General features: G+C 35.1%; 1 protein-coding gene across 1 annotated transcript in view; it reads left to right on the forward strand.

Annotated features, from left to right (window-relative positions):
* The first annotated feature begins 1,626 nt into the window (after positions 1-1,626).
* LOC149800337 (uncharacterized) overlaps positions 1,627-20,712 on the forward strand; it is a 64,939-nt gene continuing 45,853 nt past the window's right edge. Inside the window, exons 1-12 of the mRNA XM_089958390.1 lie at positions 1,627-1,757; positions 8,804-8,867; positions 9,063-9,275; positions 9,981-10,030; positions 10,508-10,564; positions 11,986-12,057; positions 13,802-13,903; positions 14,427-14,516; positions 15,503-15,701; positions 17,252-17,341; positions 18,997-19,089; positions 19,517-20,176. Of these exons, the coding sequence (XP_089814516.1) occupies positions 9,126-9,275; positions 9,981-10,030; positions 10,508-10,564; positions 11,986-12,057; positions 13,802-13,903; positions 14,427-14,516; positions 15,503-15,701; positions 17,252-17,341; positions 18,997-19,089; positions 19,517-20,176 (1,563 nt within the window). The 5' untranslated portion in view covers positions 1,627-1,757; positions 8,804-8,867; positions 9,063-9,125. The remainder of the gene's footprint in view (positions 1,758-8,803; positions 8,868-9,062; positions 9,276-9,980; positions 10,031-10,507; positions 10,565-11,985; positions 12,058-13,801; positions 13,904-14,426; positions 14,517-15,502; positions 15,702-17,251; positions 17,342-18,996; positions 19,090-19,516; positions 20,177-20,712) is intronic.

Raw genomic sequence — 20,712 nt, forward strand, 5'->3', positions numbered from 1 at the left:
CAGCATTAAGCTGTCGGTACATACCCAAAATTAGATAAGTATTTTGTACCGAATCGGAGGAAAGAATAAGTATGAAATTCTGCTACACGCACAAACACATTAAATGAGTTGTTGTTGGGTTTAATGCCATTTTTCAGCACACGATAGGCTATGCATGGCGACCAGTATTAATGGTAGAGGAAAAACCCGGGAAAACCCCGGGAAGAACCACCGACAAACGAGAAGATACTGGCAAGCTTTCTCACATACCCGCATTGGCCGAATCCTAGACTCGAACCCACGCAGACAGAGGTGAGATGGCAGTGATCCGTAACGGAGAGCGCTTTAGACCACTCGGCCACTCGGGGCCCCTCATTAAATGAGTCATAATGAGCCAAACAGAACAACTAATTAAAATGTACATAAACTACATTTTCCAGTCTCCTCGAACATGGAACACAAATTTATTTCCATGTATATGCTTAATTTGTCATGTTCCTACGAAAACTTACATTTACTTAAAATATGTAGGGGCATTATTTTCTGACAATAATTATACCACTGTCAAGCAATACTTATGGCAAAATGACCTCGAGATCTTTAAATATAATGCAACCAGGTCAAGAGTCTCCCATATTAACGCGCTTGGTTTTACAATTATGCGGTCCTAGATTAAATGCCAGGTTTCAGTATGTGCTAGTGAAAACCACACTAGTCACACATATGACACATCGAGAGCGTTTTGTATAAGTTATGAGAATGTGTTGTGAAATGCTATCTTTACGGATTTAAAGTCTATACATGGCGTCTAGTAAATCTGGTGGAGGATGAACACGGGAAAACCACGAGAAGAATCAGTAACCCACGGGACGCTACTGTCCAATACCATATTTATATATATGGTAGTGTGAGAGCTTAAAATTATATTTTACCGTGTCAGTGTAACAACGGGGGAACTTGAAATTCGAGGCATACGGTGCAAAGAGTTCTACTGAAAATAACACAATGCAGACTTTTACCTGTGAATTCCGTACCTGTATTGATTGCTTCCCAATAATTTATACACAGTGTTATGCTTAATAGAAACAAAACTGACATGCACTTGATTGTGTGTGTGTGTTTGTGTGTGTGTGTGATTTTCATCACCACAGGTCTGAGGTTTGGTAATATCGATTACGATGTGGGTAGTGCTATTTACAAGTCTAATATATATATTTTTTATCTAATGATCAGTACATATTGACCAACGCCAAATCCACTCATGTATGTTAGATAAGGATTCTACCATGTGTACCATATTTTAAGTCGGAAGAAAACAATATCAAACTTTTGTACACTTGACATATCTGAATATAAATAACACGATTCTTAAGTAACGCACTTGTGTAATACTCTGAGGCTGAATTTTTGCTCAATAATTATTTAGAGGTTACAAGTGTATACATTTACCAGTTATTTTAGGAATAAATCCCTTAGCAACGTTCCTGATTGTGGACACAATCCTATAACAGTTTTGTTTATCACCGATACATACGCTTATTATTTTTGACCTAAGCTCATACAAACTCGATGACGTAAGGTTGCTTGGAAATCGACAAGGAAGTGAATTCAAAACTATTATCACCTTTTCTGCCACACTAGTACAGTCAGAAGTCCATACAGGTACGACAGCATAAAAGGATATGACTACACTGAAATTAAAGAGGAGATTTAATAATTAACATCATAGAGTGTCGTCGCTTTTGTATTGTGGAAAATGCGGCGTGTTGTCAGTAAACGTATGTTCTCTCTCTCTCTCTCTCTCTCTCTCTCACACACACACACACACACACACACATAGAGTACAAAGATGAATATTTTGGACCTTTTGGGGAAGGTCTATTTTCGGAAATGGTTCACACTTGCGAATTAAAAAACTGTATTGATCCCGTTTAGAGCCGCAGCTGGCAGAAATGAATAACGTGCTTATTGTTTAAATACAGCGACATATCCCATTGCAATGGGGCGGTCAAGATACACCGATAGAGCGGAGGGTGGGGCGTAAACATGTCGGTGAGGGGTCTGTGGCACAGAACTCCGCTTGTGGCCTTTATGACTGCGCCTTGGAAGCTCTTCCATTTGAAGCGTTTCCAGGGCAAAATGTAACCATTTACCTGTACAGAAAACATACTGTTACTTGTAGGAAAACGTCTGGTTGTATTCAAGTGCTCGTTTTTAAGCTACCAGGTGTGGACAGAATGGGTGTGAGCCGGCCTCCTTCCCCCTCCTCTGCTCTACCCTCACCCCCATATGGCAGTGATTGCTAATGTTTCCATCAGTTCACTCTATCGGTGCTATAGCTATACCAAGGTGCTATTGTATATGTTTAATTCGTCAAACTATCTAATTTCCTGCGAGGTGTAATTTATTTCAAATATAATGGTGATCTGCACCCAATTATTATTAATCACGTATATTTAGACAAACAAAATAAATAAATAATTAACAGGAAAGTATTTCACTACGGATACACCATCAAACGGGTGAAGGTTATTGGTTTTGCGTCATTTGCATATGTGTGGCCTGGAATCAGTCTGTTTCTCCAGATACTTGTCAAAATTCTTAACTAACACATTTTGTGTTATTATTGTTATTGTTATTATTATTATTATTATTATTATTATTATAAATTAATGAATATCTTAGACTGAATCATTAATTACATGACATGAAATAATCACATGTTTATGTGCTTACATCTAAGGATGACCAGCATGCCCATATCGTTACATGCTGTTACAAGACTATGCTCTTAAAATAAGTAACAGAAAAGAGTGAAAAGCAACAATCTTTGTAAAATTTAACAAATAATTTATTTCCCAAGAATACAAAATGAAAATGACAAATAAAACTTGCTGTATTGCGAAACGAATCCCAAATGAATCCAAGAATTACAGACGCAATTCCTAATAATATAAAGTCCTGAATAAATTTCAGTACAAGTCCCCATGAGTTCCAAAACTGAAGTCGATGACGTGTCTGTGATAGCTATTAACGTGTTGATGTGTCAACAGATTCTAGTTAAATTACATAAATATCATTGCAGTTTTGAACTCAGTATAAATTCCAGTGACTGTCTTTATCCAAGAATGTTATCAGAGCACTTTTGTATTTCCAGAAAAAACAATCACTTGAATTCAATAATTTCAACAAAATAAAATTCAGCCCAAACTGGTCACAACATAATACAATTTGAAAGTGTTAGATGTTAAAGCACGACTGACCAAATCATCACAATCACAAGATTATATCGTTCTCTACTTGACCTCAGGTCACAATTAGCATTTTCTGAAAACAATTACCTAATGGAAAATAACCTTCTAGAATGATCTAATGAGCTTGTTTATTTACAACACAACAACCAGTAAAATTCACGTAGAAATCTCCAAACTCCAGACCCAAATAAGATCATGATATTAAGCTCATACACATAGAGAATAATTTAACTACGTATTAGTTGTTGACATAAATTAAATGAAAAAAGAATTTAAAAAAATCAATCAGGTCAAGCAGAAATAAATTCAATATTGGACAAGGTCACGTCCAGCATACAATGTTACATTACAATAGCATGTAATGAAATAAAAAAAAATAAAACTAACAAACACACAATTAAGTTAAATATACCTAACAATACAAAAATGCAAATAGCAGAAAACGAGTGATAGTTCAGGTTTTGATGCTGTTCATTTTGACCCATTAAAACGTGACACGTATTTTCTTCTATCCCATAATTTTAGCTATGACACCTGTTTACAAATAAAATCTAACTTTGGCATGCTATTCGATCCATGTTAGCTTTTTTTAAAGGGTTCTACGGTATTAAGTTTGAGCTGTGTTCAAATACCTTAACAGTCATGCTCTTTTATACCTAGCTTTGTAATAATGTGTGCTTATTAAATCTGGTATTTTCATTATTCATGGCAAGGATTAGCTCGAATTCGATAAGACAATCCATTCTTACATTATTCTGGTATATATTTGCCTCGGCACTAGACGGCCCTAAAAATGATGAAGATAGGGAGAGAAAAAAGCCATAAAAGTCAAGCGCTTTATGCCGCAATTGCAAAGAACGCAAAAACTGGTTAAACTTTGTTGTATGTATAATAAATAATTGCATAAATTAAAATGTACTGAATTCAAGTTTTTAGAAATGTTTCATGAAAACAGCAATGCCACTCTCTAGAGATACTTTTTATTTATTTACAATTGTGCATGGAAGAAAACTGTTGTGAAAGGTAGTATGGCATCAAATGGTATGCAGCAGACAACAATATGAATTTGTTGATAGAAAATATCGAAAATGAGTGCAAGACACTGTTTCTGAAGAAACAAAGTTCAGATATGCATATTTCATTTTATAAGGATAATATTGAGATACGTAACTTCACCTAGAATAGGACGATAGTAAGAATGGGCACATTTTAAATCTAAAATCATTAACACATTAAAAGGATTACCTACCTAAAAATAAACCCCATCTCCCCACAAAACGTATTGCAAATTATTGGAAGTAAATGCTCCAGTTTAGAGGAATCTCGTGTTAGCACGTGACAATCAACAAACTACAATTTATTAAGCATAAATCATCACTTAGATATTTAAATACCGTCTGAAATGACTGACGTCGGAAATTTCGCAGAGGAAGGGAAGCAATAGTATTTAAGACATATGTACTGTCATTCTGAAAGTCATATTCCTTACAAAATAGCAAGAAGTGACGAAAGAAATAGAACAAGACACGAAATAAGATATAGCGAATATAAACAATTGCTAATTAAATAAAAATAATTTCACAGTCAAAATAATACTTCCCAATAAATCGTTGATGAAAGTATGCCCATGGCAGGCATACATCTGACATGCAGACACACAAAGAAGACCGCAACAAAAATAAACTCTTTAGACAGTGAAAGCTGTGTTCTCAAAATACAATTGATCTTAAGAAAGTCAATCGAAACTGTCCTTCACAATATGTTTAGCCGACCTTAAAACGGTGAAAGCGAAATGCTTATAAAAACAGTTTCTGAGAGAAGAGCAATGTGGATGATTGCTGGAGAAATGAAATGCTGAATATTTCTCAAGATATCTGTATTATTATAGTTTTACACAACCTTAACATCTAGAATATGAAAGCATTAGCTGAAAATAGAACCAGAAATTGTATTTATTGTTTTACGAAAGCTAATTGTTGCTTGTAATCATAATGGTAACGGATAAATAAACATGACTCCCTTGGTGCAAGCCAAGAGAAGAAAAGGTCAAACGTAACATAAGTTTTTGAAAAGTTACACTTGTTTAAAGCACATTTTGCTGTTTATAATAATCATAATTTGGTATAGTTGTTTCGATAAAAATTTCAAGACTAACGATGTATTTATATTGATAAATGTCTTTCTTCTAATCAGTACATTTTATATCTCTGAAAGGTTTAGTCTTTTCATATAACTTCGTATCACTTAAATTTTCGTATTATTTTGTTCTGTTGACTGCCCTGTTTTTAAACCTACTTGTCCTTGTAACTATCATTTTTCCAAATCATCATTTATATATTATAAACAATATCCTATCGAATGAACTATAATTCTTTACGTTGTTTCGCATGATGTTTTAAGTTTCATTTAGATGAAATTTAACCGATCTCTTGAAGGATATTTCCTGTCTCAACCGGAAACGTTGCGAATGAACAGTGTATTTAGCATCTTTAAATTTCAATTTCAAATTACCTTCTCTATATACCGAATCGCTAGATACTTCTGTTAAAAAATTGTTGTCTAGAGCTTTGTTCTAAGTGTAGATTTATTTTCTGAAAGACTGAGGATACATTTTTTGAAACACCTTGTTTTAGTGTTTCTCTATGAACAGTTGAGATTTCGCATTGTTTTTCGTTTAATTGAATTCACTATAGTATTATTATTCTTTGCTGGGGTGTCGGGTATGTCAGGGAAGGGTATCACCTCTGGTATGAAGACCTGTCGTGTCTTTCTCGGGACAGTTCGATCTCTTTTGGATAATGCCAAGGCAGATATCCCAGAGAGACGGACTGTTCTGGTTGCAAGGAACTGGCACGATAAATTGTGGACATAGCAGCTTTGAGTCAGACTCGCCTAGCAAATGAGGGCTAGCTATCAGAATTGGTCGACAGCTATACATTCTTCAGGAGCGGCAGCGGCAGTTACGAACGTCACAAGACAGGTGCCGGATTCACGGTGAAGTCTGATTTAGTGCGCAAGTTAACCTGGCTTCCCAAGTGTCACAATGATAACCTAAACACACACTGGTTTCAGAAACTAGTGTGCAAAGAGTTAAGAAAGCCACAAGTCAGTTTCCTGTGCAAAAGCCGCAGGAACGGCTCACACCCCTCTTCCAAATGATATGGAATGAAATAGGGGTCCTATATAATCCACTATACAAGTGCAATGGCAACCGTCAGTGCTGCAACAACCATAGAAGAATCTTCCTACTGTGAATCTTTGGCAAGATACCTGCTCAATTGCCTCATTCGCCATATCGAGCATGGTTAACTTCTAGAAAGTCCGTGTAGTTTCCGCACAGGCCGTGGAACAGTTGACATGATATTAGCAACTCATGGAGAAATGCCTGGAACAACATAGAAACCTCTTCTCAAACTTTGATGGCGTCACCCGGGCAATCGACATAGTTAGCAAAGATGGACCTTATAAGATCATGGCAAACTTCGGTTGTCCAAATAAGTTTATCACAGTCGTTCGCCAGTTCCATGATGACACGATGGCCCACATAATGGACGACGGTGATCCCTCAGATGCCTTCTCTGTCATAAACGGCGTCAAGCAGCGCTGAGTTTTGGTGCTAACGGTATTAAGCATGACGTTTAAAGCAATGCTCATTGATGCATTCCAAAACATTGATGAGGGTATCCATGTGAGATTCCGGATTGACGGGAAGCTGTTCAATCCAAGGCGACTGCAGTTACTTACGAAGGTGAAGGAAACGATGATCAGGGACTTCCGTTTTTCTGACGACTACGCTCTCAATGCCATCCCATAAGAACTGCAGACCAGCATGGACAGGTTGGCTGAGGCATGTGACATCTACGGACGATCAGCACGAAAAAGATCAAAATCTTGTAACAACCTGCCCCTGGGAAAACATATTTTGAATCGTGCATTACAGTGAAGGGCCAGAAACTCCATGTTGTCGACAGCTTCACGTACCTTAACAGGAGCCTCTCAAAAGCAGTCAACATAGACACTGACATCAACAACAGAATTACCAAAGCCAGCTCACCCTTATGGAGACTACGTGGAATGTGATGGACCATGGATGAAACAGTCTTACCACCAAGCTGAAAATGTACCATGCTGCAGTGCTCACCACCCGCCGGTATGCCAGCGAGACGTGTATGTCTACAACAGGCATTTCCAACAACTCAAACAATTCCACAAGTGCTGTCTTCGTTAGAGCATGCGGATATGGTGACAAGACAAAAGGGCTGATATCTTATCTGTCTTCACTATGCTGCAGAGGGCCCAAGTTAGATGGGTAGGACTTATCGTCCGTAAGGCAGATGAGCGTTTTTCCAAATCAGCTGCCCTATGACTACTAAATGTAGTCGTCCTTAAGAAACCTGCATATCAACAGTGCCTCATGAGAGACTATTGTACAAGTCCGTCCTCCTTGCACAGCACGGTCTCCTCTGGCGTCGGCACAGCAAAATATCAGCATATTGAGAAAACGTGCCACTCGTAAGGCCAGAGATATCAACGTCTCTACTTATATACCAACTCTTGTGTGATCTATGTGCGGAAGAGACTTCGTGCCCAGATTGGCCTCACTAGTAATATCCATACTCACCGCCTGACAACTAATTGAAGATGTGGTCTTGATCGACACCAGTGGAGAAACATATTCTTTGCCAAGGCGTCGCGCAAAGACATTTAATACAAGCTGTATCCCGGTAACGCATTGCTTTGTATCTCTTATGTTTTGATAACTGTTTAATCAAAATCATGGTGGAATTTATTTAGTAGATTTTAGTGTCTAGGATTGGACCAAAAGCTCTGTTTTTCTTTGGAAAAATGATACCTCGGGTAAGATGGTACTTTGAAAATCATAGTTAAAAACATGCATAACTGATAAGTTACATTGACAATTTTGAAAAATATTATAACCAAAATTTCTGTAAGCATCAATTAACATTGAGCAATCCATGTTGGAACATAGCATATATGTTCTGAAAATGTTTCTGGTATGTTTATAAAACAATGAAAATGAAAGAAAGGGAACAAAAATAAAAGAGAAAAGCCACAAAAATGAAATAACAATGAAGCATTTTAGAGATATATTTATATCCGTGATGTCTGTCGTCTATGATGATACTAATCTTGAAATATGTGTTCTTCCTACATAATTATTTCCCCCGAATACACCTCAATGTTCTCCAGAATATGACCTGCCTAGGAATGTTTTCAAATGATACTACCAGGTGATTCATGGGAGCAGAGTTAGAAAATCCGATTTAATCACATTGTTCATTGTACAACTGGTTTACGAGGATTTAAATTATCAACCAGTTTATATCCTTAATTTTAATTTGCACCATATTTAAACTGTTTTGCTGAGGTACTGCAAAACGGCACTATATGCACAAATTATCTTTGGTTTAATGATTGTGCTTGCAGCTACATATTTTAGTTTTCTTTCGTGATGATTGTGTAAATAATAACAAACTTTTCTATATTATTACCTCGAATTATTGTAATAACATAAATGTTCTTTGTTTCATATTCAATTCGTGATATAGGTATTCCGCTCGCCTAACGACACATTCAGCTTAAAGGACGGATTAATCTCCTGATATTTTTAAGGTAAATACAATCATTATGTAAAAACAAAAATAAAATGTAAGCAATACCATTTGTGTTTCTGTTCCAAATATATATGAAAAGTAAAAATCTATGCAGTGTTTAATGTTATATCAAATCTATAGTAAATGTAAAAACATTTAATATTCACTTGTAGCTAGATATTCTGCATCATTTTACTATGATTTTATTTTTTAGTACAAATTGCTTTAACAGTATGACCCGTATGAACAAAAGTATCTAAGTCCGGTTCTGTAAAACATGGGAAACTGTGGCAGTACGGCGATAGACAATGCGCAAAAGCAGAGAAAATGCACGAAGAAAATTACATTCTGCGCCATGAAGGAGACGACAAGAAACTGCGAAACTAAAGATAAAATGCATGCCAAATCCAAGAGAGAACTTAGGAAGGTAGATGAAATGACAATTCTTTGCGAAATGACAAAAATAGTTCCGACTATTTATGATATGTAATCTAAAAAATAATCATGCTGATATATATATTCTAGTTTCATATGTTTTCCTTGAATAATCGATACAAATGGAAGTAAAATGTCAAAAGAAACATTTATACGCGAATATAAAGTATTTTTCACATAACACTAATTGTGATATGAAAGTACCAGACATGCAGCTCCTGTCCAGTATTTTAAATTAGTTTTCATGATGTGCGGTTGAGAAAGAAAACGTAATACCAAGCGTAATCATAACGAAATAAGCAAACGCAAACGACATCAGCTGATATTTTTTTCTTTTATCCGTTAACAAAATGTTAAATATATGTAAAAATAGGCATGCGTCGACTATTGAATATTTATGAAATATAACACAAACATATTTTGCATCGAATGTATTTCATTTCTTCATTGTGATCAATCAAATTGGTAGAAGGAAAACCCTTATTTGGTAATATTATATTATGGGTAGTTTTAGAATTTTCATTTTATTTTGAGATATTTGGACTATTTATAATGTTTCTGTATATTTCAATTAGAACAAAATACAAGACATGTTTGCTCGAGACGTATATAAGTTTCCTATTTGTGTCCAAAGATCTTTCCATCAAGCGTTCATTTCATGTACAATACCTGTATGCAATTTTTTGTTTCATTTTAGTTAGACGAGGGCATGAAAAACGTTCTAGGTGGACAATTTCAAAATGACTCGTAAATATAGAAAATCCTTTCTTTAGATTCTTTTCCTTACGCCTAGTACATTTTAGTAAGGTCACTGGGGCACTGTCGTGAAGAGGGAGTTCAAAATCTAGTTTTTTGAATTACAAAGGTATCGACCTTTCTTAATTGCGATGGATTTAAAGAGTCATTCAGGGTTATACATGAAAATTGCATAAGGAGCATATTATTCTAAATAAGTATTAAACAAAGATGAAACGTCGGATTATTATTAAGACATATAAATTGTATTGTTAGTTCTAAATTGCATGTTTGAAGGACACACCAAAGAAACAAAAAGGGGCAAATAATCGAAGATCCATACAATATATCAAGATATGGTTTGATCTTAACATCACAGGAGTAACGGAGTAAAAATATACGCATTAATTTTACTTTTAACAGCAAAAATAAACGAACGCTAATCATATAATATCAAATGTAAATGAAGTGTCGAATCTGAATTCACAGCGAGGCAGACGTACAAGGGACGGCCGAGCAATATGCCACAGAAGACGAAAAAGAGCGGTAAAGTAGCATTCTGAATACACATGAAAGTATTATGTTTCAATGATTAAAAAAGTTTAACGTGTTTTATCTGAATTGGTACTCAAAGTTTCTTGTTGCAATTAAAAACAATAGTAAACTAATGATGCTAAAAGAGATTTTATAGCACGTATTGAATGATAGCCAGCGGACACTAATAAATAGGGTCTTCACTTTTAAATTCATTTCAACTTACAGGGCATTACTATGTATAAAGTTCATCAATGATGAGAATTAACTTAAGAATGTATTACAGTTCCCCGTGATTTTAAATGACATTTTGCTTATCAGATCTCTTCTTGAAAAATAATCAACATGCATATTTAGGCCAAGGAGAATTAAAAGAAAAGAAAAACATCTTGTAAATGTAGGTGCACACAAATATAGCATGTCATCAGATACAGACCGCATCTTAAAACATAAATATTAGCTTGTTACGTCATCGGTTTAAGTCCTTCTTTCGATATAAATGATTATTATAAAAGAGGCTTTTAACGAAGTTATAAAAAATTCCAAAATATGTAGAAATATAATTCTATTTTGGGTTCTGTTTATCTTCTTGAACGAATGCGTCATAAACAAGTAAAAGGGTTTATTGTTCTTTAGATACTAGAAATAATATTTTGTTTATTAAACATTTACTCACAGTTTTCAGGATTCTTTAAAAGGAACACGTCCTTAAAACACAAAATGTGCAGTACAGCTCTTACCAGCACACATTTTAAAGTTCCAATATAAGTCTCATTAGAAGAGTTTTAAGAAACAGTTATGGTTATGTTACCTACTTGCACATAGTAAATATTAGAATGCAAATTCGTAAAATAGGACTGTTGCAGCTAAAAAGAGTTTTCGGTATTTTAATTTATTGTTATTCATGTGTTTCGTACAATGATATATTTTGTGTAAGATATTGTCATATCTGAAGTGAGAGTATCAAACGCCATTACAAAAAGGATGTAGCGCATACTAGTTCGCAACATAATTATATTCTGATGTCTTTAACAAATTATTTGTTTTTGACTGAATTACCTAAAATTAGGAGAATAGTTCGCTTGCATTTACAGCTTTGTATTTTGTTCATTATTAGAAGCATATATACAAGTTTCATTCGAGTTTAATGATGTCAAAGGAACCCATTATTGTTTTGGAAGACGTAAAGTAAGTTAAGACCGAGAAAGAATCGCATGCGATCAAATTGACAAATATTTGCAACTAGGAAGTAAAATATAACTTAAGATACTATAAATCTTTACTGAGATTATATGGGTTCCTAATATATACAAATGTGCCTGACTACGACAGTTCTTTACAAAGAGTTCCACGCTTTCTAATCATACTGATATGCTTTATAGTTCAAGGCTTCTCTTTAACCACTTGTCATTATCGTGATCGTTGATTTTCAGTATTAAGGTCACGGAAGACCAGACAACCTCCCGAGGTGTACGAATTGTTGAGGTGCTAAGCGAGCAAGAAAGGTTTGACAAAGTGTTTTTTTTTTTCTTTCTAATACCTTTTGTTCGTTTTACAAGAAATGAATGAAGATTTGCTGGGAGTATCTTACTGTCTAATTGCCGAATGATAAATATCAAATTACAATCACTAATTTTCAACCGATAGCTATCAATTCTATTTAAGTGCTTACCAGTGAAAGATGATTAAAATTATATATGTGTCATGTTACTGCGACTCTTAAAGGACAACGATTCCGCTTAATGTTGTGTTACTCACACCAAACGTGCATGTGAGCAAACTGATATATTAAATTATATGCAATATCATTTAAATAAATTTTATTGGTGCATCCGTTGTGGAGAGATTACACTTTTAACCGGGATAGATATAATCTCATAATGTTAATACAACATATGTATTAAAACGACGAGTCTTCTTTCGTATTTTCACTAGTAGCAAGATTGCTTACATATAGCTTAGTTTTTGTTGCCTTGGTTGAATTAGGAAATACTAGGCTGCTGGTAGAGTTGGCACTGTGACATTGGATCAGCTGTATTGCAGTTTATGGAGAGTGCACTGCTATTGGATGTACTGGATAAAAAATATATTGTAATCGACGTTCATACGTTGGGTGGAGTTAACAAAAGCCACAATCTTTTTGCTAAACGAATTCTTAGCCTAATATGTAAATCATTGAGGTACAAATAGCTAAATGCAACTCCTACGCGCTTACTAGAATAGTAACGTTCTGTTTCAAGACAAATGTAATAACCTTGTCATTAGTAAACAACGTAACATATTTCACAATGTGTTTATCTAAGATTTTAATATGAATACCCAGTTACCTCTGTCTTCTAGTTTTTCGAGACATGCCGCAAACAACCAATGCAATATAGCTTAAAGTCCTAATGTGCCGATGGAATTCCAGTATAATGATATTTGTCTTCGCATATGCTGTAAAATGGCTTTAGAAATATCTGTTTTGCTTTTATATTTTCTTTCGTTTTTGTTGTACCAAATTGTAGCACTTTGCACCGAGATAAGAAACCTAGAGAATTGATATAAATTATGTTGATCATAATTCAAGCAACCAAGAAAGGGCGACTAAGAACGACATATGCTGATATTTACAAAACGATATGAGTATTATTTCTTATACATCGATACCTAATTACAACTAAGTTTATATTCTGGAAACATTCCCAGCTCGTAGTTTAATCTCAGACTGTATGTGGACAACGGGTTTGTTTTGTAAACTTGATGTAAATCCTTAACTTTGGTTTTTAATTGTCCCGCGCGTTTCAATGCCATAAATAGCTTTAACAATTTTTCAGTCGTATTGCTACGATGTCTGCATTTTGGCAGTTTATAGTGATGTCTAGCACTGGTGCATCATGCCGCAGACGTGTAGCATGATGTCCCACCCAGTCACATTATCCTGACACCAGGCCGACCAGTCCTAACACTAACCTCTTAATGCTGAGCGCCAAGCTAGGCAGCTGTTAGTACCATTTTTGTAAGTCTTTGGTATGACTCGGCCGGGGATCGAACCCACGACCTCTCGCATCCGAGGCGGAAGCTCTAACCACTAGGCCACAGGAGCGGTGATTTGAGGGTTGTGATCATGAACTTGACTGTTGTGCCAAATGTATTTAGGTACTAAGGGTCCTGATTGTTGGTCGGGGCGGTGAAAAGACCTGATATGAGAATAAAATTTCATAACCTTCCGATTACACTCTCATTATTATTATTATTATTATTATTTAGCCTCGTTAGCTCGCTTTTACGCCAGATAGATGATCTAACCAAAGATGTGAACAAATATAAGGAAGAAGCAAGAAAGAAAAATGCACAATACGATATTGTCTGGTAAGCCATTACGATACTGTAGTTTTAAGATCTCAAATGTATGGAGAAAGTTCCTTTATCATCGTTTGAAAGAATCCAGTAGTAATATTGTCTTCATTCAAAGTGTATTATTTTTATAATTAGAATGATAATGCTCTTATATAGATTACTATTACATGTAAACTACTCATAAAGCAATATGGCAACTTTACTCTAAAACACCATGTTGTACAATGCCCATGATAATGATGCATGACTTACTTTCAAACAGACAAACATACTGAAACCATGATATATAGATTATTTGTTCTTGCTGCATTGGAAGAGACAACGATATATAAGAAAGATCACGTCAATACCAGAAGAGATTAGTAATAGCTGACGGAAGTACTGACACGACAACATAGCACGGGGTGAAAAATTATGTTTAAAGCAGTGTGCTGTACTTTGATCTTACTTAATATATGACACTTCCGAGATGTGTGTACATCTGCACATTGATACAATCCTTATCGTTATTAGATATTTTGTTGGTTTTTTTTAGTACTGAGAAAGAGAAGATGGATGCTCGTATGCGACGTCTGGAAGCGCAATTGGAAGAAGTCAGAGACGAAAAGAGACAGTTGTTAAATAGGTTTTATTATTATTACAATTATCTCGATTTGATTTCTTTTCTCTTTGCAAACAGGATGCCAATAAGGAATACCTATTTAATCATCACGCTAGTAGAATGTTTTTAAGAGGCCGCTATAAACTGTTTGTTGTTCTTATCAGCTTTGTTAGCTAACATAGTCCCAGGCTCTTCCGTAATATGTGTAAACGTGAACTGAGGTATGTGTTGCCAAGTGAATGCATCACTATCAAGCTTGCATTTTCTTTCATGTTGAGTTATTCCCGGTATAGCAAGGAGTCACGATGGCTCAGTGAGTAGAGTGCAGAGTGTATGGATCCTTCTGATGTATTCATATGAGTGTAACTTAGATTCCTTTAATGACTTTCATTTCACAAAGGAAATTATATGCCCATCTCCACTAAATACAACTCCATAATTTTTCTTCTTCTTCTGTTTCTGTGTATTACTGCTTGCAACTTGCGATTGTTTTGGTTTTATCATTCATCCTGCATATGTTGCGAATGTGTTCTTCGTCGTACTTGCACACATAATGCCCGATTGAGAAAGACACATAGATGAAAATCGTCATGAACTGTTTTATCTAAAATGCAATATTCATTAGGATAGTTATTTTTCTCTGGTACCTACTTTATTATAAATATGTACGTTGATATAGTATTATTACCTCCGACCAAACATTTACGTCGTTTTAAAACATTACTTTTTTACAAAACATCTGATTCAGTCTAATAGGTTCTTATATACAGAACATCTTGGACACTAGCCCTGGTAATCGTTCTTATTCCTATATTAGTTTTTAATGTGGTCCTGTTGCTAACTAAAAAAGAATTTTAGTTTAGTTTTGTTTCGATAGTGTAATATTTAGATTTTTGGATGACAGGTTTCTTACTTTCCTTCCATCTTTTAATTAATTACTTTAATGCGTTTAAGATTTATATTATGTTAATAAATTTCCTATAATGGACAACATTGTGCATTATCCACAGACTGAGTGAAATCAGTGCGATTCGTCTTTATGACAACAATCCAAATATTACGGATCTCAACGATGCTAATCGTCCTTTGAAACTGGCTGAACAGTTTAGCAGTCTCTATGATGACCTTTGGACAGATTCTTTCCAGCTTCTTGAAGAGACGAAAATGAACGAGAGAGACATCATCCGTTTGCTTTTAAAAATTGTGCAGGTAAGATATATACTCAAATATAATGGACTTTCAAGATACACCAGAACACTAGATTTCATGTTTGTTAGAGTTAATAAATTTATGAAACAAATTAGCAACACAAATCAAACACTAATTCATTCTGGCAATATCAATGTCCAGGCCCATGGACCCCGGTGCCAAAGGCAAACACTCACGAAAACCACAAACGAAAAGAAAAGAATAAGCACAGACAAACATATAAAACGCCCCAAATCATTCGACTTTTATGCACATGGAAAAGTGAATACGCGCAGTTTAATAACAGCTTGCTATCACGATACGTGTTGGCTAGATTGTTCTTTAGTTTAAAATCGAAACTTCAAAAACATTTCCGATGGATCGTACGGGCTGCTCAGTGTAAAGATGGTTGCCAAGGATAAAGACAGTTGTTCAAAGGTTGCATAGTTCACATGTTACCAATGTAGCCCGCATTTGGATAGAAGAAGACTTCACATACATGTCACGCAATTGCCATGGAAATTACCTTTTGAAAACAATGTCATCTTTTGTAATGAGACCGGTAAAGCTCGTGCTTTGTTCTTTCGACCTTTTTGTTATGCAAATAGGGATTTCAGCGCTAATTTGCTCCGGTGCTCGACATAATATCATTGAAAGAATGGATAAAAAATCTTAAATAATATTGATCTTGTCGCTGTGTTGTGTCTACAAATTGCCGACCATACAACGTTGCTGGCTGAAACTAAAGATGGGCAGAGCATCTCATCAGTTGTCGATCAGTGTATTTCTACTACATCTTTTGACGCTCATAACGCCTGTCGTTCGAAAAATATAAAGGATATTTTCGCATGATTCACAGTACACATGTGACCTTAAACGTTTTGTTGACTATCATTAAGTGTATCTCAACACTGTTACGATTGGACAAGCTTTTCATGATCTAGTGATGCAGTAAGTTGTTAAGTTCAGGCCAAATTATTGGCAGAATATTTCGTCGTCATACAATGATCCACATGTTAAATATATCTTCAGTGATGGTATCAGTTAAGTTGTGTGCTATATTGGTTAGGTGTGTTCCAACCATCCGTAATGCCTGTAGTGTCTTTGACATACAGAACTGAGTATAATTTGTAAACTAATGTCTCATTATAAGGCCTGGGAAGAATAAAGATACAATATAACATAATACTGTGTTGATACCTCGTCCTCTAGGTCTACAATATTTCTTTCAACATTTTCATTACGTTACTAGAATGTACCCGTTATGTATTTTAGACAAAATTTTGTCCATAAAATAATGCAAAGCACCACTTGAGAAAGAATACTCAAAATTGAAAAACAACAAACAACGAAAACATAATCACACGACCTAGTGATACTTTTCTTAACTTTATCAAATTAATAGCATTACGTCATTTTGCCCCATAGAAAAGTATTGTTCAACTCGTCTACCCATAGTTTTGTGTTGTCCTTGAGTGTTGTTCATTGTGAGGAAGAAATTTATTTGAAAAGGATAATACATGTTTATCGGCATTTTAATTGTCTTATATACAGTTTTGTTTCTTCCTCAGATGGTTTTTGAAATCTGCAAAGACCACGCCAGGACAACCAATTTACAACTCCAGAAAGCTATATTGAAGTACATCGGTTTAAATGAAAAGGTTTGATATGAATTTCTAAGAAGTATACATATACTCATATTCATAACTTATTTGCTGATATTGTTTTCCTATTTTGTAATACCTGTGAAAAGCGAATTTGAACTTTTGCGCAGCAAACGCCAACTCTGAAGGAAATGTTATCTCAGCGGAAACTGAATATGTATGTATGTATGTATGTATGTATGTATGTATGTATGGATGTGATTTGGATTTTTAACGTAATTTAAAAAAAATATCAGTCATATCGCTACGATGTCTGCAGTGTGGCAGTTTATAGGGAAGTCTAGCACTGGGGCATCATGCCGCAGACATGTATCATGATGTACCACCCAGTCACATTATCCTGACACCAGGCCGAACAGTCCTATCACTAACCTCTTAGTGCTGAGCGCCAATCAAGGCAGCTGTTAGTACCATTTTTGTAAGTCTATGGTATGATTCGGTCGGGAATCGAACCCACGACCCATCACATCCGAGGCGGACGCTCTAACCATTAGGCCACCGTATCGGTCGAATCGGACGTATGTATGTATGTGTATGCATGTGTGTGCGTGTGTATGTGTGTTTCTATGTATGAATGCATGCACGTATGCGCATGCGCACATGGACGCACGTATCCATTGTTACTAGTCTATGCGCTTAAAATAAGTGACAAAAAAGAGCGAGAAGTAATAAGCTTTGCAAAATTAAGCAAATAATTCATTCCCTTAGAATCAAAAATAAAAATAAAAAGAGGATTTACTGTATTGCGAATAAATTCAAAATTAATCATAGAATTATAGATACAAATCCTAACAGTAAAATGTTCTGAATAAACTTAAATGAAAGTCCAAATTAAAAATAACTCTGAAAGTTTCGATGTGTCTATGATGGCTTAAAAAGTGTTGATGTACCAGTATTCTTTTGTTGGATCACAATAATCAAATCCAAGAATTAAACAATTATTTAAAATCTCACGGTAAATTCAAGTTTCCTTTTCCAAGAATGTTATCAGAGCACTTTTGTATTTCAGAGAAAACATAATCTGAGAAAAATAATCTGAACAAATAAATTTCAGCCCAAATGAAACACTCAACACAGCAATTGATACAAATTGATTCTAATAGATCGTAATCACGAATAAGAGACTTTCAGAGAAACATCAGTATACGAACAGCTAAAACGCAAGAAAAACCCGGATGAGTGTCAAACGTTTTGTATTCTAGGAATATCTTAATTATAATTATAATGTCCATTATCAAGGTCACAATACAGAATGAGAAAATCGCCACGTAGTCTAGCTGTACAAATACAATGTCATTGACTCAGCTTAAAATAATGATCCTTAATCTGTGAAAAAGAAAGGCAAATATTGTTTGCCAAACTGTCAGTCTTTCGAACATGTTCATCAACTAGATAAAATGTTTCGTTACCCACAGCATAAAATGAAAAGAAACAACCTAACAAAAAACCTAACAAACAATGAAAATTAAATGTACATAACAGTTTGTGTGTGTGTGTGTGTGTGTATCTATGTATATGTGTTTGCATGACAATTTGGTATTGAGCGTTCGACCCTACGTACAAGTATGTAATTTTTCTTGTGTCTTGTAGGGAATATTTCCTTTAGAAATAAATAAAAAAATGCCGTGTCATTTCCCCTCTTTTCCTCTTAGAAATACGATGAAACTGTTGTGAAGGAAGCGATGAAAATTGTAAAGGATTACCGGCAGGAGAATCTTATGTATAGTCTGAAAAAAATCCGTAAGGTAATTGCATTCAAATATTGGATTTAGTTATTAAGATAAATCATTGTCGCATGTCCAGAAATGTAATCATTCTTTTACACACCCTTAATTTGATTGAAATCTGAGATTCCGGGAAGCATACATGTAATACAGATCACAAAGATTGGAGACCAGTGAGATTGTATACATATAGCTTGATATCTGATGAGCAAGCGAATAACATAAAAGGAATAAGTATGTAATACGATGTATAAATAATAATTGAAACAAATCAACACAAATTTTCAGCTTGTTATCTTTGATAGGTTGACATAAATTATGATTTGGCAGACTGGAAAAGTATATACATGACAGGGGAAATATAAATATGGCTATGCTCATCAAACCGTTCGCACCAGCCATATTATAGTTGATTCTGACCTTGTTTCTTCACTATTTCTCATTTCAGCATGTACAAAGTAAACTCAAGGATGAGCTGACAGATACACAAATGCAACAAATGAATTCTTATACAGAGGAATGCACACGTATATGTTGGTTGATGAATATTCGGGATCCACAGATGTTTTTATCGCTTGGACATGTCAATATCAGAGAAGGAATACCAAGACCCTTTGACAACACGTGTTTTGTATCTTACACATGTATAGGAATGTATGTGGACTTCGTAGTATGGCCAGCCATATTTTTGCATGAGGGAGGTCCACTTTTGAGGAAAGGTGTGGCCCAAGGAACCAACAGCCCTTTAGTGACTGAATGGAGTACCACATTATTAAAGTCTGCAAACAGCAGTGAAAGTAGCAGTAAGAAAAAAGGACGTCATAAGCCATCTTTATTGAAACGAGTTACAGGAAAATTCAAACGCAAAAACCAACATGGCTTACACGATGAAAAAGAGATGAACAAGATACAAAATGAAGATGATTTAGAAACAAAAATAGAGAATGACGAATATAATTCTGGTCAAAACAATCAACATGTGAATCATTCTGTAAACGCTCCTTCCAGCCCTACTTCTATCACGCACGAGACAAATAATATCGTTTTATCGACAAAAACAAATATTTCGCAGGTACAAAATTACTCTTCTGATATAACCAATGTTTGGAATTAAAACTCAATCTCTCTTCCTTGAAAATATCATATCAAATTGCAAGCTTGTTCCATCGGGCCAAAATGTCAACAATGACTTTAATAAACCATTGATATTTTGCTGTCCTAATCCAAGATCACAGCCTATTCAAAATGATGCATTGTGTAGTACTTGACGAAATATTAAGTGTTTGTTGCCATGTTTGAACCAGGTTGAGAAGTAAGAGAGATTAACACACTGCAAAATTCTGAAGGTCCGGAAAGGAAATACAGAATGGTTTAGATAATGCCAGACAAAAAATAAAGATGTGAATCTCGCTGCAGACAATCCATCCAGTTCCAATTATATAATTAATGGGACAAGCAACATCGGTTTATTGATAAAAGAAACAACACAAATACTTCTCAGATTACGCATTACTCGTGTGACGTGGCGGGTGTCACAAGCTAAAGGCTGATATTATTTTATGAAAATATTGTTAAAGCAATTACTGACACATTTGTTAATGTGCAGTATCTCATGCAGTAAAAGAAGAAACACAAAAATCATAA

The sequence above is a fragment of the Sinohyriopsis cumingii genome, chromosome 5, assembly GCF_028554795.1.
Source record: "Sinohyriopsis cumingii isolate HCF-2022 chromosome 5, ASM2855479v2, whole genome shotgun sequence".
Taxonomy (NCBI): domain Eukaryota; kingdom Metazoa; phylum Mollusca; class Bivalvia; order Unionida; family Unionidae; genus Sinohyriopsis; species Sinohyriopsis cumingii.